The 16,027-nt window shown below is 40.0% G+C and overlaps 1 protein-coding gene across 1 annotated transcript; it reads right to left on the bottom strand.

The window, feature by feature from the left end:
- Positions 1–1,898: 1,898 nt before the first annotated feature.
- sdhaf3 (succinate dehydrogenase complex assembly factor 3) lies at positions 1,899–12,236 on the bottom strand. The gene is made up of 2 exons (XM_068710555.1): positions 11,947–12,236; positions 1,899–2,772 (listed from the first exon to the last, which is right to left on the bottom strand). The coding sequence occupies exons 1-2, from the start codon at positions 12,121–12,123 to the stop codon at positions 2,584–2,586; spliced, it is 366 nt and encodes a 121-aa protein (XP_068566656.1). The 5' UTR covers positions 12,124–12,236; the 3' UTR covers positions 1,899–2,583.
- Between the last annotated feature and the right edge of the window lie 3,791 nt (positions 12,237–16,027).

Genomic DNA, 16,027 nt, shown 5'->3' with positions numbered 1-16,027 from the left:
CTTTTATTTTTTACCTTTATTACTACATATAACGGTAGTTGAATACTTATTTTATTTACACATATCACTTTATATATATATATATATATACATATACATATATATATATATATACATATATATATATATATATATATACATATATATATATATATATATATATACATATATATATATATATATATATATATACATATATATATATATATATATATATACATATATATATATATATATATATATATATATAGATATATATATACACACACACATATATATATATATATATATATATATATATATATATATATATATACACACACATATATATATATATATATATATATATATATATATACACATATATATATATATATATATATACACATATATATGTGTGTATAAATTACAGTGGCCTCCTTGTCACCCCCCTCCATAGTCCCGTCCTGTGTCGGCTCGTCCGTTTGCTTTTCCACGCAAAAAATGTGGCAACGGCAGGGAAAACACAGATTTTTGTTTTCATAAAAGCTAACTTGAACATCAACATACTGTAGGCCGAAGCAGCCACAGCATGAGAGCTAATGCTTGAGAGGAGGAGGGAGCGAGGCAGCGGATGGATGACCACAACCGCGTTACTATAGTTCATTATATTGCAGCAACGATACAGACGTTTCGTGAGGGAGGATCTACCGATGTGCATTCACCCTGCAGATGTTCATTTGAGACGGCATGAAAATATTTGAATAATATAGATATTTTTAATTTCCCTTGCAGTTAATCAATAGTACGACAAACGAAAACAGGGCATGTTGCATCAACCCCACTTCTTGAGCCGATTTTTGTTCTCTGTTGCAGTCTTGTTTTTTTGTTTTTGCCATTTAGCCCCCCCCCCCCCCCCCCCCCCCCCATCCTCTTCAGACATGCATCTTGTTACATAAATATGTTGGCAGCTATACATGTCGGTGTCTCGTCTGCATGCACCCGTGACCCTCTTTGCAAGTCAGAAGAAACAACATCTTACTCAGGTCAGACTGAGTAACAATTTCTAGTCTGAATTGAATGCCGTCCGGTTAACTTTTAACCGCAGGTTCAACGTGCACAGGGACACGTTATGATCAGTAGTTTGACGTTGACAATGGATCGCATGACTGCTTGTATGTGAACGGTGTCACTACGAGTGATCAGTTGAGATCGCCGTCATCCTTCTACAGAAATTCTACATCAAGGCGTTCCTACACCCTGCATCGATACTTCCCAAGCACAAATGGACCAACTTTGAATTGGTGTCTGTTACACAGTGTATGTCACGGTACGATTCCCTTCTACCAATCACCGAGTACGCCCAGTCCAATCTCGAAAATGAAGTCAGCGATTACTCTCAGCTGTGAAAGGCCCCCGGCTGTAATTGATTGAGAGATAATAAGCGAGGTGGTTGCTTTCAGTAATTGTTTAACATGACCTCTATCACTTCCACCTGGCACTTGGTAATGAGCAGAGCCATGTGTCACCAAGTGGCTACGCAGAGCGAGAGAGCGGGGGAAGACGAAGGGACAAGAGGAGGGAAGTGATGAGTTACATTGCTACATTGCTTAGACTGTTTAAAAGAAGTGGACGTAGTCATCGTGACGTGGCGGTTTGAAGCCTCAAGTTTGGTGTTTCTGGCCGTCGCCATCTTGGCTTTTTGCAAGCAGTGAACAGAAGTGACCATATTTGGACTGAGGAGGAGTGACGTAGAGACGCTGTATATAGCTGTGGTAGAGACCTGTCAATCACAAGGTAGCCCCGCCCTAAAGCATCCGCTGCTTTATGGTCTATCTGACTCTAAATGGACCATAATTTACTAAATGAACATCATGCTGTATTGATGAAGATTGAAACTAGAGATTGAGACCATAAACTCATGTTTTCAATGTTTACTGAGGGAATAAATCAAGAGAGAAGTAGAGTCATTTTCTCATAGACTTCTATACAACCAGAGAGAAGCTTCCATACTGGCTTCACTTGTCAGAAGCAGTGTCTATGAGAAGAGAGAGGAAGGTTCAGAGCAGCCTCATATTTGGAACAGATGCAGGACAAAGACTCATTATGTCTGAACTCGGTGCGTCAGCTACCATGAGTTGGCTTCTATCACAGCGTTAACACCCCCCCCCCCCACAACACACAGCTCATGGATACATGTGCTCATATTTCCACATGGATAACGAGGGCTTCACCCCAACAACGGCACTGAGGCTGAAAGAAGCATCGCTTATGTGAGCTCTGGGTGCATCCTTCACGAGAAACAAACTCACATTTATATTCATGCAAAAAAATAAATAAATAAAAAATATGACAAAGGAAACTAATTAGTGTCACCTTAATGCACCCGTGGAGGAGCATGAGGCACCGCTTTTACAGACGAGCACGGGAAGACGGAGCTATTACACAGCACTTTAATATAATCAAATATTCTTAAATGCCTCTACTCGGCCTCTGAGTACCACTTCTCATCTGAAGCATTCAGAGGTAATATATTAATGATCTGAATCCATTATAAAACCATTTGTTTTTTTTGTCCCGGGCCCGTTTCTGTGGCCTGCTGCTTCACTTGCTGTCCTCCTGGATGTCAAACTGTCTGGTGGATTTGGTGGACTCCAGCATGAGTTCGTACAGTTGGCCTATCTGGTCTTCCTGGAAGCTGCCGAGTTTCCCCTCCGACAGGTTGGCTCCGAACTTGACCGAGCCGTGTTGTGCTGACTCCAGTACCTGAGTCTGCAGGGTGGCCTTGTAGTTCTGCAGGGGGGGGGGGGCACACAGAGAGGAATAGTAGCAGTGTTTAGCACCTGGTCTTATAATAAGTCTATAATAAACTGTGTAGCTGAAATACTGAGACCCTTAAGGACAAAAATGTCCCAATTGAAACCCCAATTATTATTATTTTTTCTTACGGCCATTGCAGTATAATATTATGCATTCTACTATATCAATCAATCAATCAATCAAAATGTATTTGTGTAGCACATTTTAGAATACAAGAAAGGTTATCCAAAGTGCTGCACATAGATAAGCAGTCATACAATCAAAAAGACTGGATTAATAAAAGTAAGTGACGTTAAAGTCAAGACAAACTGACACAAATCACAAAGAAAAAAAGCTTTTTAAACGGCTTTTAAACATTGGTGAGGTGGATAATATGAAGGGGAAGGGTGTTCCAGAGCTTAGGGGCAGCGACAGAGAAGGACCAGTCGGCCCGGGTCGTCATCTTTGTTCTAGGAACAACTGAAAGCTGTTGGTCGAGAGACCTTAGAGGGCGAGGTGCTTTTTTTTTCACCACATTATGCCGTTTGTCCTATATGCTATTCTCCTGGATTCCACTAGGGGCATTGCTGCTGTACTATGGAGCACTGCAGCGGCGTTGCAATGCAACAAAATCAATGTTTTTTTTAAACAAAAAAAATATCAGTGGTATTATGTAAACAAACTGTCATTTAAAATTCAGACAACGATTTTAGATTTGGTAGCTATGATCAGAGCTGAAGTTGTTTAAAAGATTTAACTTGTGAAAATGGAAATTAATATTAATTAAAAGTATTTTTAAAGCATTTTTGGCCTCTAAGAACATCTTTTTAAAATGATGCACAAGGGTTTAAGGACAACTCAAGATTTCTTTAGGAAACAAAGCCCATGTGCCCCAAAAATGGAGATCTTCTCCCAGATTTGGGAGAAGATCTCCATTTTTGTGTGTATGCAAAGCCTGGATATCGTCTGTGCTACACAAACACTAGTTTATTTTGACTCAGTCCTGCTGCCTAGAGCAGTCATTCCCATGGTCAAGCCCTACACCCCCGCCCGACCACTTCGCTCTGCTGCCTCGGGGCGATTGGTTGCCCCGTCGCTCAGAGGTCCTGGCGGCCGATCGACCCGGTCACGGCTGTTTTCTGTCCTGTCCCCACAGTGGTGGAATGAACTTCCCACTGACGTCAAAACAGCAGAGTCGCTGCCCATCTTTCGGCGCAGGCTGAAAACCCACCTCTTCAGGAAGTGCTACCCTGAGACTTCCACTTAGCACTTAGTATTTTCATACTAGCTTGTTGCACTTATTGTATTCGTATTACTTACAGCACTAACTGTTTTTCTTGTTTCTGCACTGTACTTTGGCTCTGAGTTATGCTCTGCTTCATGCTCTTAGATGCTTGTTTAGAAAAGGAAATGTACTTATGACTTCTGCTGACTAGTAGTTCTTTTGATTACCAATGTTGAATGCACTTATTGTAAGTCGCTTTGGATAAAAGCGTCTGCTAAATGACTGTAATGTAATGTAATGTAAATTCCCAAAGCCTGGGTCGGGACCCACCGGAGGGTCGCAGGAGGTTTTATTTGGGTCGCCAAATAAATTAGCAGAATTTCCTCCAATGGCTTTTATTTACTTATATCTGCAGTTCACCTTTGAGCCACACGAGGGAGCCTGAATGTTCTGATAATTGTATTCTCACTTATAACATTGAATCTAATATAGAAGGCTGTCGTACATTCTGTACTGAAGAGAAGAAAATAAAAGAATGAGATAGTCCGTTATCTCCACCTGAATGCATTTATTTGGTTGATTTATTAAGTATCAACATGTATATATATGTATTCATAAAACGCATGCATTAAATAAATATATATTGGATTGTCATTTCTAAAAAAAGTGTGTCCCCAGAAAAAACATTTCGTAAACGCTGCACTAGAGTACCAAATGTGGATTAATCCACAGCTGGAAGTAGTCCCCAAAAACAGTTTTTGACATCAATTCCACTTTAGCTTGGATCATGTTTTCATGCATTGATCATGAATTGGTGAATAACTCCTATTAACTTTGATTGTATGTTGTGATCATGGTAGGATATAATACAATGGTTTACGTGTAGATGAAACACCAGATTATGTTATCAAGCATTTATGAGGGAGTATATTCAAGTTCAAGCGTATTCCTTATCTTGAAAACATTAAAATAACCAGAGCCAAAAGTATAAAAATGTATCGAAAAGTACAGGACCCAAAGATGTCTGGCTTTACACTAAACCTCTAACTGAAGTTGTCTCTCGCAAGCATTTTACTTTTCCCTCTAAGATCAGACAGATGTTCTTAGAATAAAGGCAAAGTGATTCTTGACTCTGACTGATGTGGCTCAGTGACAGATGTGGCAGAGCCCCGATAGTGACAGCATCATAGATCCTCCGGCAAGAAATAACAGCACATTTCTAATTCTCACCTAGTCCATCACAATTAGTCCTCCTTGAATGGGAAAAAGACTCATGTTTATTAATATATATAGTAAACTCAAGGCTATGTTCTTTAATTCACAGCATTGACTTTGCTCGTGGCCGATCTGTACACACAGATCTCCTCTCCTTACGGTGTGAACCGGCTAGTTAACCTATTCGCCTGCGTGCGACGAGCCAAAGCTGTCGGCGCTGCGTGTGAATCATCCCGAGCAGGACCACGGCCCGCCTCCGTCTCTTTCACTTCTGAATAGCCGTCTGTCGCTTGAACAGAGAGCACACGGTGAATGTCTGATGTTTGCCCCTCCAGAGAGCATCTTGGGCGTTCGGAACACATTCACTGCTGAGCGATAAGAAGCCGTTCATCTGAGAGGCTTCTTCCTGCGCATAATGTAATTATGTTGAACATTTGCCAAAGAGGAAACATCCTCCCCGAGGCAGCTTAAAGGAACACGCCAACAGTTTGACACACTCGTGCTCGTACTTTATGGCATCATTCAAGGCCTTGACTGGGAAAGTCTAGGTGAGTAAATTAATGGATCCATAACATTAGCAGGAGTCTGCTGCATCACTAATTGAGCCGCGTGAAGGCTTCTGGTAACATCATCACTTTGGTTTTATTAAAAGCAAAAGTGATGAATCCTAAAAAGTCTTTTCTGGGAGTGTCACCTGAGTCATGCAGCCGTCAGGCCAGTGGCGTTTGTTTTAGAGGGTCATTCTTTTCTTTGGTTTGAACCACACACTCATTTAAGTACATTTCTAAATTTGCTTTGGGCAGGCACACTATTGTAACTCTGTGAGAGTCTGAATCTCCGTCCAGAGAGGAACTCTCCACAGAGTACTAAAGGCTAGGTCTAACAGGGCAGGTCCGGCTTTGAAAGCTACTATATTTATGAACGATGGTGTTGAAACCGGCAGGGAAAGGCGCGTAGAAGAAGCTGTTTGCGAGTGTCTCTCTCTCTCGGCCTCTCCGGTTGACTGTCCCTTCCCCTCTCAGTCGCTCCTTTAATAACTTAGGGCCGAAAATTATATTTATAACCATGAAAAGCAAATATGCTAAGAACTCTGTCGATCTGCACCGCTCGCTTTGTTCAGCACTCTGCACAGCGCCGCCGTGACATAACAGTGCTGTCCATGGTCTCGACACAACAGGTAGGCGATATGGTCACCTCACGTTTCGGCCTACAATTTAGTTGTCTTCATTTTTCATATTGATGTGTAAAGCTTAAACAGAGGGTGCAAAAATACATCTCACCCACTCAGGTCTTAAGCCCACTTCAGTCCCCTCATTGCGCCGGGCCCGATGTGCTCATAATTGTTTAATCAACGGCCTGATCAATAGTCTCACGTGCCGACGCCACCGATTATGTTTAAATTGGGCCTGCTAACGGAAATCAATGTGAGGCTTGGTTTTTAAAATGAATGCAGGTCTCTAAACTAACTGTGTGTGTGTGTGTGTGTGTGTGTGTGTGTGTGTGTCTGGTGGTCAGCGCTGAGTGACACAAGTTACAGTAGGGAAGAAAGGGCAGAGGGTACATATTGTTTTACATCACAATTAATAATTAATCTGGGAAACAAACATCAGTTTTTGAGGTAGATTCCACGTTTCGATGTTTCAATGATTCGGACATGTAAGCACCTTTGCATCTAAATAAAGTGCCAGAGTGATTACAAAATGCATCAAACATATTCCTGCTGGAGGCTCCCCTCCAACAGTCAGCTGAGCCCCAATGTTTGACGATTACTTGCATCACTCGGCCGGTCCTAACATTGGTCGTCTGTCAGCACCAAGCGTTAGCAGGTCAATGCTACGCTAGCTACCAAAAGTATGCTGAACCATGCCCCCAGGAATAGCGCCGGGCTTTGAGGCAAATTTTACAAAGTTGCTGAAAAGTGGAATTAGCGGATCCGTCACTTGATGCCATGGGGCCCAACAGTACTTCTTCCCCATGTGACTCAGCAGATGACTTTTTTTGATGTGAATCAACATCGACAACACTTGAATAATCATTATGTAAATCATGAGGTCCAACAAGTCGTAAAATAGCTGAATCCAGAGTTGAAAATAACTCTGGATTCAGCCATCAGTGCATTTTACTTCCTCCATTCACGTGAAAGAGAACGAGGCTGGACCAAGGGCTTACACTTTAACGTCTATCTTTAACTGTTTTCACAGCTAAATCAGTTTGACATCCTGGAGAGATCCTTCAAACACATACTGTAGACCCTTCTGTCCACAATCACTTTTTTTTTCTAAAAATGTGATAATATTTATTCAGGGAGTAAAGTTAGTGACAGTGTGGACTCCATGATGAACGGAACTGGATTTTCTTTCCTCTTTGGCTAACAGAATTTACTTGGACTAAAAACAGTGTAAAAGAAAACCCACAGTGGAAATTTGAGTGGGATTATTATTATTTTTGTGAACTTTGGGATTTTGGGTGTTTTTGTGAAATATAAGAATATTTTGGTTTTGTGTTGAGTATCGATTATTAGATTGGTGTGCTATCCTTATTAGATTTGATAAAAGCAGGAAAAAAAGGAAAACTACAAATGAAACATACTGACTGACCAACCTAAAGAGACCTGGCGGGCACCCCAAACCAAATAATACAAATGAAAAAAATAGAACACAGTAAACCAAACTGTCACAGCAATCATGTCAACATCTCTTCATTTCCTATTTACAATACTCCCTCATTTTTTCCTTTGCTTCCTACAAACACATTTCTCTCTGTCTCTTTGGGGAACGCTTGTTTGGCCCAACGGAGCAGATTTATTACTCGCAGAGAACTCCCATGGGTGCCTCTGAAATAAATGGATTACACGCTGAACACTCAGTGCTTGTAATCTCATTTTGAGTCTTGCTCCGCGTCTGTTCCGACTCGTCTGTATTTTTCTGAGGAAGCCGAGATAGAGAGGAAATTCACTTCCTTTTGACAGAACGGACGGAGAGGAGAACAGGACTAGGGAGACAGTCAGGGGAGAGTTTGTGCTATTAGGGCTCTGCTATACTCATTACATAACACAATTTGGTGTGTTCTCAACAGCTATCAAATACAGCAATTGGCACAAATGGGAAAGGCGTGTGGGAATTACATTTGTGTGTTGTCTACTAATACGGTGTGTGATTGGACCCCACAAAGAAAAACCTTGGTTTTGTTGAAGCTAATGGGCATCCTGCTAAATGAAATTATTTTATTTGCATCTAAATTAAACAAAACTAATGTCCATCCTGGCCTCTGGACATGACAATGACAGAAGTCTGAATGAGCTCTGGTGGTTATTAGCTGTTATTTAATGTGGTTAGAGATATCTAGCATGCTAAATATCTGGATCTGTCGGGGAGCCACAGCCAAAGGGAGCGCAGGACCCGGGGTCCCCTGTGTTGCATTTGCAACAAGGACCAACGTTAGCGTTGTTGCACCTATGGGTGTTGGATGTTTGCATGAATAAACATAACGCAGTGCCTATTTTGCATAGGGGAATAATAAAGACATGTGGAAACAGGCTATAATGTGAACACGATCAGGCATGACGCTACCTGTATTTTAGTGACAGCTTCTTCACTCCCAATTAGGTGTCCTCGGGCACAAATTGCTCCCAAAGGCTGTGCCGCCAGAGTGTGAATGTGCATGTTAATGGGTAAATGTTGACATGTAGTGTACAGCGCTTTGAGGGGTCGGAAGAATAAACGGCCGCTATTAGAATACAAGTCCATTTGCCGTTTACAAATGTCAAGACAGCAAGTTGTGTAGCGTGAGCAGTGAAACGATCTGACGACTCTGGAAGTCCAGCAGGGTGAACCTGGCTTAGCTTAAAGGCTTTGGCACAGTACCTCACATGTATATCTACAAATGAATATGAATGGGATGCAATTCTAAATCAAATGTGAAATGTAATGTAATGTCAGTTTGGAAATCATTTCCAAAATTAGTTTTCATCTTAACTTTATATTCTTTTTAAATCTAAATTTATCTTCCTTTTTAAATTTTGTTTTTTTCTAACAAGATATTCAGATTCAATCCATTTCAAAAACGACTTTCACTGCGGTGTTTCTCCCGCACGCCTCTTTATCAATGAGGCATGACAGCACAGACATTTAAAGATTCATCGGAGAACTTCAATGCAAGCTTTGGATTTAAAAAAAAAAAATGAAATTGAATTCAGCATTAGGACAGAACCACACCAGCTGTTGAACCCAGCCGCTACTTCTGAAAAAGAAGGCGGTGGAAGGTGGGGGCCGGACGAATGTGACGGGGTGGAAGTATTTTTTCGTTTAAAACATTATTATTTATTTTCTGATATGCTACTTGATTAATCTATCGCTTGACTGCCAGTTCATTACGCTCACGTACAAATAGTGGTAGCGAGCTGAAGATGAAATTCAGAAGTCCTCATTGGCTAGGGCGATGTCAGCATCATGTCCTGGTCTTTGTGTGTCCACATGGGGCCAACAGTGCAGCTCAGGTTTCTTTTCTCACCAAATTATCGTGGACAATTATTCAATTATTCAATTACTCAGACTAAGTTTTGCCTAGAAATGTTTCCATTTGTGTGTAAATATGACAAAAGCCACTCGTCCCCAAATTGGAACCAATGCAAATGGACTGTGGGTTTGAAAACAATGCATACTGATATAGTGAGGCATAATGACAGTGACTTCCTCCCCGGTGGCTTCACAGCTATGGCAATGACAAAAGGAGCTCTCAGGACTCCATCTGCAATCACCATCTACTTCATTAGATAAATTGGCTGCAGATGGGTGATTTACCATCCCACAGCAGTGCGTAATTGTGCTAGAAAACATTAGCTCTCCCCCGAAGTGACATAAAAAAAGGACCTGGCGCACTCTCATGATTATTTTGGGAACTAGAGGACGAATTGCAAATATACTGATCCCCCATCAGCACATGCATCCAGGTAGGTATGAGGCTGGTATTCAGTCACTGTGGTCTAACTCCAACTCCAGATCAGATCAGGCCTGCGTTAATTAATATACTAAAATAAAATCAGATGCACTGAAAATAATAAAAAGAAAATGGATATTTTTGTGCTAAATTCCTGTTAATTTAACGCAACGAACGTGTCCAGCAGAGTTTACAACGAACGGAACACGCATCATAAACATCAAAATCACAATCGCTCATGTTCAACCAAAATCGCCATTAATATTCGATTGATTGTGCAGCCTTACTGTAGCTATATTTCTCCAGAAGGAAACACAATTGGTATAATTTTAGTTTTATTATCATAATTATTCCAAAACAAACACGAAGGCAACACACAGTACTGGACTAAACCACTGGTATACTGGTGAAGAAGATGCATATCTGCTGATACAAGAATTTTTTTTTACATGTTTGTTATACAACCTATTTTAATATATTAGTCAATTATGAAATAAGTATTGATTGCATATACAATACTTCAACCAATCATTTCATGATATTCTAATGAGACTGAAAAATTCCGAATAAAAGTTCCTCGTACTAAGATTTTTTTTGTCAATCCACCATTTCCAACAATAATGAACCTTCAAGCTCAACATTCCCCTGTTCCCATAATAGGATAGATTGGCCAACGTGATCAGATAGTCTATGGAATACATTTTATATAATATACACACACACACACACACACACACACACACACACACACATATATGTATAATTTCATAACGGGGTGGGCTCAGTGCTACATTCTGTTTAACTTTCCCACAGACCTTCACTGACCCCTGGGTCCAACAATAACACGTGTTCAACAGTTACAATATTTACATTGTGACGGTGTGAGTTACAACTTTGACCCAACCACACATATTCAGTCTACCATCACTATTCAGTCCCTTAATGTTGGCCTCCTGGTTCCTGACACCGCTCTGCCATCATGTGGTGACGGACTGACATCACACGGCAATGCACCGGCCATCAGAGACGACATTACTGAGGACAGGTCAAGTCAAAGAGGACCTTGGGTGCAGACAGCACTGAGGTCATGTCCGTAGTCATTTTACAGGGAAATCTGGTTTTTTGACATTCTACAATCGACGCCTGGCGGTGGGTACTATAGGCTGATTCACGTTTTGACTGACTCAATATGACCACTTTTAGGCTAAAAACAATATATCATTCATTATTTCTCCACCAGAACATTTCAGAACTATTCTCAACAGCGTGCTTAGAAACAGCATGTAGACTTTTATTTTGTGAAACAAAACAATAATGCTTTATTTTACAAGTCCATAATATCCTATGACTTTAGATGACATTTCCTGGAAATAACCATGCAATCTGCAACGTTACCAAAAACAGGGAAACAGGGACAAACTTAGTTCAGTTTGAGTTTTAGTAAGAGGTGTGGCTTAACAAAATATAAAAACTTGTTACATTTAAAAAAGGAATGTCTTGTGGTTAATTCAACAAAATCAACAGAGCAGCACTTTAATAGCTCAGTCCACATATATATATATATATATATATATATATATATATATATATATATATATATATATATATATACATATATATTACTATATATGACTTCAGATTGGCAAGGCTGAACATGACCTGATGAAGATGTACATTCTGTTGGAATAGGGGGCGTTTAAATGAATAGCAGCAATCATGGAAAGCTGTTTTTAACTTGAGAGATTAATGAATGGGGTTTGGTTGGTGCACCGCATGAGACGCAATGCTTTTACCTCCCACTCCGTCATGAAGCCCTTCGCGTCTTCGGCTGCAGCGCTTTTATGTCTTCTGAACTCGTCTTTCACGTACTGGTCCCCGAGAGCTCTCAAATCTATCGGCAGGAACCGATGCAGGACCAGAATCCTCTTATACAAAGACCGGACTTTGGAGACATGAACCGAGGCCGCCATAAATAAAGTCGAGGGACGCTAACTAACGGTGTCTGTTTAAATAACACTTCTAATAGTATTCGTGTATTTCTTAAGAACAAGGATAGTTATTTAACACACATGTCCTTGTTTATCCCGGAAATGAAGTGTGTTCTTCTGGTTAGCAGGCTAGCTAACGGGCTCACTACCGACACCTACTGGACTGGAGCAGTAGCTCCGCGTAAAATACAAGACTGAGTAGTCCGTTAGGTGTCTATATATGTTCTATGTTACACTCCCAAGAATATAGTTTTCTTTTTCCCCCTTTAAACTTAACATCACACTAATAATAACGCTTATTTATACAACACATATCAAAACGAGCAGCAAAGTGTTTCACAGGGACACATACAAAGAACAAAGGATAGGACACAATGCAGATACACGCACATGTCCACATAAATATATATTTACAAACCCAGTCATTTATAAAACACTTGGCAATTAATATAATTAATATTAATATACAAACAGTGGTTCCTAACTGTGGCTCCAGATCCTTGACCGGGTCAAAACTGTTGCTCATATTATATACAACTACATTATATCTGTTAACTTCTGTAAACACAACAGTGTGATTAAATATGATCACATTTGAATCAATGAAGAACAAAGAGTTTCTTTGATCTGTTTCTCACAAGAGGTTTGAACATAAAACCCACATTGTATGTAATAGAATGGCGGAGTGAATTTAAATCAATCTCTGCAACTTGACTCAACTTTATTTACAAAATGCTGTTAACATACTTTGTTGCAGCTGGAGTTGGGTAGAGACTGGGAAGCCGGTTTGTCCTGGTTAATGCTTGCAGCTAGAGAGGTAACACAAGAGAGCACTGGGTTCAGCCCAAATGAACCGGTGCTACATTGTCTGGTAACTGGAAAGAAGCAGAGCCTCCTATAACTTGATAGAGTACATTAACAGTTTTCGACACAGGCTTTACACAGCTGGAGGAGAATCTGTCCTCAGCTCAGCTCAAGATGAAACATAGCTGTGTATTAACCACATGTCTAGACTGATACATTAAAGCTGTCTTTCTGTTTACATTCTGACAGTTTGTCTCAGAAGTATTTCCATTCTCTGACTGTGATGCTGAACTTCATCGACCAGAGAGAGCTCTTCTTCCTCCCACTAGTCTGAACTCAAGGAAGTGTTGATCAGGCTGATGTATAGCAGTGTGATGGATTAGTGTCTCAGTGTCTAGCAATGTATTTCATCTTCGTGTGGTCTTTAGAAATGATCAATCCTGTAGAAGTCATCAAGTTATTTGAGTGATCCTCTTGGAATATTATCTGACGTGGAAACTCTTCATAAAAAGGAAAGACCTCAAATGATAGAAAGTTTCCATTCTGAATGTAAACACTTCTTTAATTGACTCTAAGTGTAATGCTGTTGTTAAGGAGGTTTGGGGATGCATGGTGTTTTAATACAATACATTTTCTTTGTGGTTTTCTCCAGAAGCTGTTGGACTTCACAGGTCCAGATCCACCAGGAGCTGATCGGGGGCCGCCAGGACAATTCCTTCTACGACAAGAGCCGTGTTCCAGAGACGCTTATTCCTCCTCCACATTCACCACCAACACTTTTAAATTAAATTGTTTTTATTTTGTATTTCAGTTTTCCAGCAGACACCTTTACTACTTGTAATATTTTGTTAAGTCACCCTTTATGAAGGGTTAATATTAAGGAATTCATTTCTTAAAAATGCTTGAGTTTCTTGAGTCTCTCAGTTTATTAAAAATCATCAGATCTGATGTTAGAAATGTTCGTAGGTCATTAATAAAGGGTCTTCAGTTTCTCAATTTCCAATAAGCCATCAGCAAAAGCGTGTTACTAAACTGCAATTATAAATGTAAACACATTATTAATATAATAATTATTGAAATCAGTTTCACAATTATAAAAGCACATCTGTAGATTTCTCAAAAATTTCAAAAAAGTAAGCATTATTGTTAAATAATAATAACTATTTTTTTTCAGACACTGAACTTCCCATTTTCATTCCTATCTATATTCTGAAAGTTTTTAAACAGGCATTTGTTCATAAATCCTTCATAGTGTGAAGAATTTAAAGTTAAAAGGCAATGTTAGTAAGTTTAATAAGCACACCTAGTGGTGGATATAATGTTATAACATGTTTATTTGAAGAAGTGTTAAATCATAAAAGTATAATCATTCTATGTATCAAACTATAAAATACAGTTACTGAATGTTTATGAGGGAAAGAGAGAGACCTTTGAGACAGGCTTTTCAGATCCGAAAACAACTGTATGGTAATGAGATGAGTTTGGTGAGCCGGCTTCAGGAATGTGAGGAACAGTGGGGGAAGGAGATTTATTGATCAAGCAGAGATGTTGATGAATACAGCCCTATGGAACGAGGGGGGTTCGCTCTAGATGAGGACAGGTCAGACCAGCGGACACTATTCAGACATTATCTGGATCATTTAGACCAATGGAGAGCATTGTCAGAGGACAGGAGGAGACAATCGGATTTCAGCCAATCACAAAGCTGATAATGGACTTTTGAAAGTAAACTACTGACTTTCGGGTATAAAAACATTGTTCGGAGAGACGTAGTTCAGTTCTTCATGGCGTTCCTCTTTTACAGCAGACCGGCGTTTGTCGGCCTGTTGGGGAAGGGAGTGTTAGAACTCGGTTTCGCGAATCCTTACTATCGATAGTGTAAATCAGTTAGTAACTGTCTTTTAGCTTCTGTGAATTATTAAATACTTTATCATTGTAAACCGGATCCAGCTGACTTTTTGGCGTGACTTCGTCGCTCAAACAACATCAGAGCGAGAGGTCCGCGGCCTCCTGCAAGGAGAGGTTAACCACCTTTATAACAGCATGATTTATAGGGTTTCTTTCCCCCGAAAAACAGAGAATTTCTTTTTTTATGGCTGTTGACAGTATTTTCAGATGTATGTAGTGATACATCTCAAATTCCCCTTGGGAAAAAAAAGCATTGACTTTAATATGTAAGCAAAATGAAACAATAATGTTTAACCTGGTTCAGATTTCTGTTCTGAAAATGTGTGCGAATTAGCACATATTTAACAAGATAATACTTAATTTGCCTATCCAAACAAACCATTTCAGGAAACTTGTAACACAAAAATATATTGTCCTAATGTAAGTAAAGTGGCACACAAAAACATCAGTAGAATTTGAAAGATGCTATACAATATTAATCACTTAAAATGACAGAAACTCTGTGGGCATGGAGCAGGATGAGGGTCAGTAGGTGTCCTGTGGGGTCTTGTTGATGAGGACAGCTGCAGTCGGGAAGACTGTGTGGCCAGAGAGGAGTGACTCCAAAAGTCAATCTTTCCTGCCCAACTCAGAGTCGTACAGGTCCTGGAGGGATGGCAGATTGTGGCCACCTTTTCCCCAGAATGATATGCTGCAGTCTGACTTGTGCCCTAAATGTCAACAGACCCTAAGTATGCTCAGTATCTCCTAAGAAAAAACTGGTCAACAGTGATTTGTTGGCAGGAAGGACACCTGCTGGACGTGGTACTCAGACTGCTGGAAATTCCCACATCAACTCTGCTGCTATCCATCTGGGTGGGCAAAATAGCGATAACGACGCAATAAAACAACACTAACCACAACCTCAAAAATGATCATAGACTCCATCCAGTGTAAAAAATAATGAACTATTTAAAGATCCATGCTGCAGGTGTGTTTTAGCCATATGCTCAGCCAATGTTTATACAAAATCAATTAGTCATGTTACATTTAGTGTAACCTGTGAAACTGGTACAGCTCCTCTTCCTTCCATTTTCTATTAGCCTGAAATCTTCCTCTCTCAACATTTTACTTTTTACAACATAACAGTACCTCCAATTCATCAGTTTCTTCCTTCTGCATGATATAAAATGTT

This window comes from Cebidichthys violaceus, unplaced genomic scaffold, assembly GCF_023349555.1.
Source record: "Cebidichthys violaceus isolate CVI_PGR_0920_01 unplaced genomic scaffold, fCebVio1.0.p SCAF_16, whole genome shotgun sequence".
Lineage (NCBI taxonomy): Eukaryota > Metazoa > Chordata > Actinopteri > Perciformes > Stichaeidae > Cebidichthys > Cebidichthys violaceus.
The sequence above is the reverse complement of the archived record's forward strand: the minus strand, read 5'-3'. Positions and strand labels throughout refer to the sequence as shown.

Bases quoted from the DNA above. Each gene is read 5' to 3' on its own strand.
- sdhaf3 (XM_068710555.1), bottom strand. From the start codon at position 12,123: ATGGCGGCCTCGGTTCATGTCTCCAAAGTCCGGTCTTTGTATAAGAGG. The intron at 2,773-11,946 runs GTAAAAGCATTG...CCCCCCCTGCAG, and splicing joins GCTTCATGACGGAGTGGGAG to AACTACAAGGCCACCCTGCA.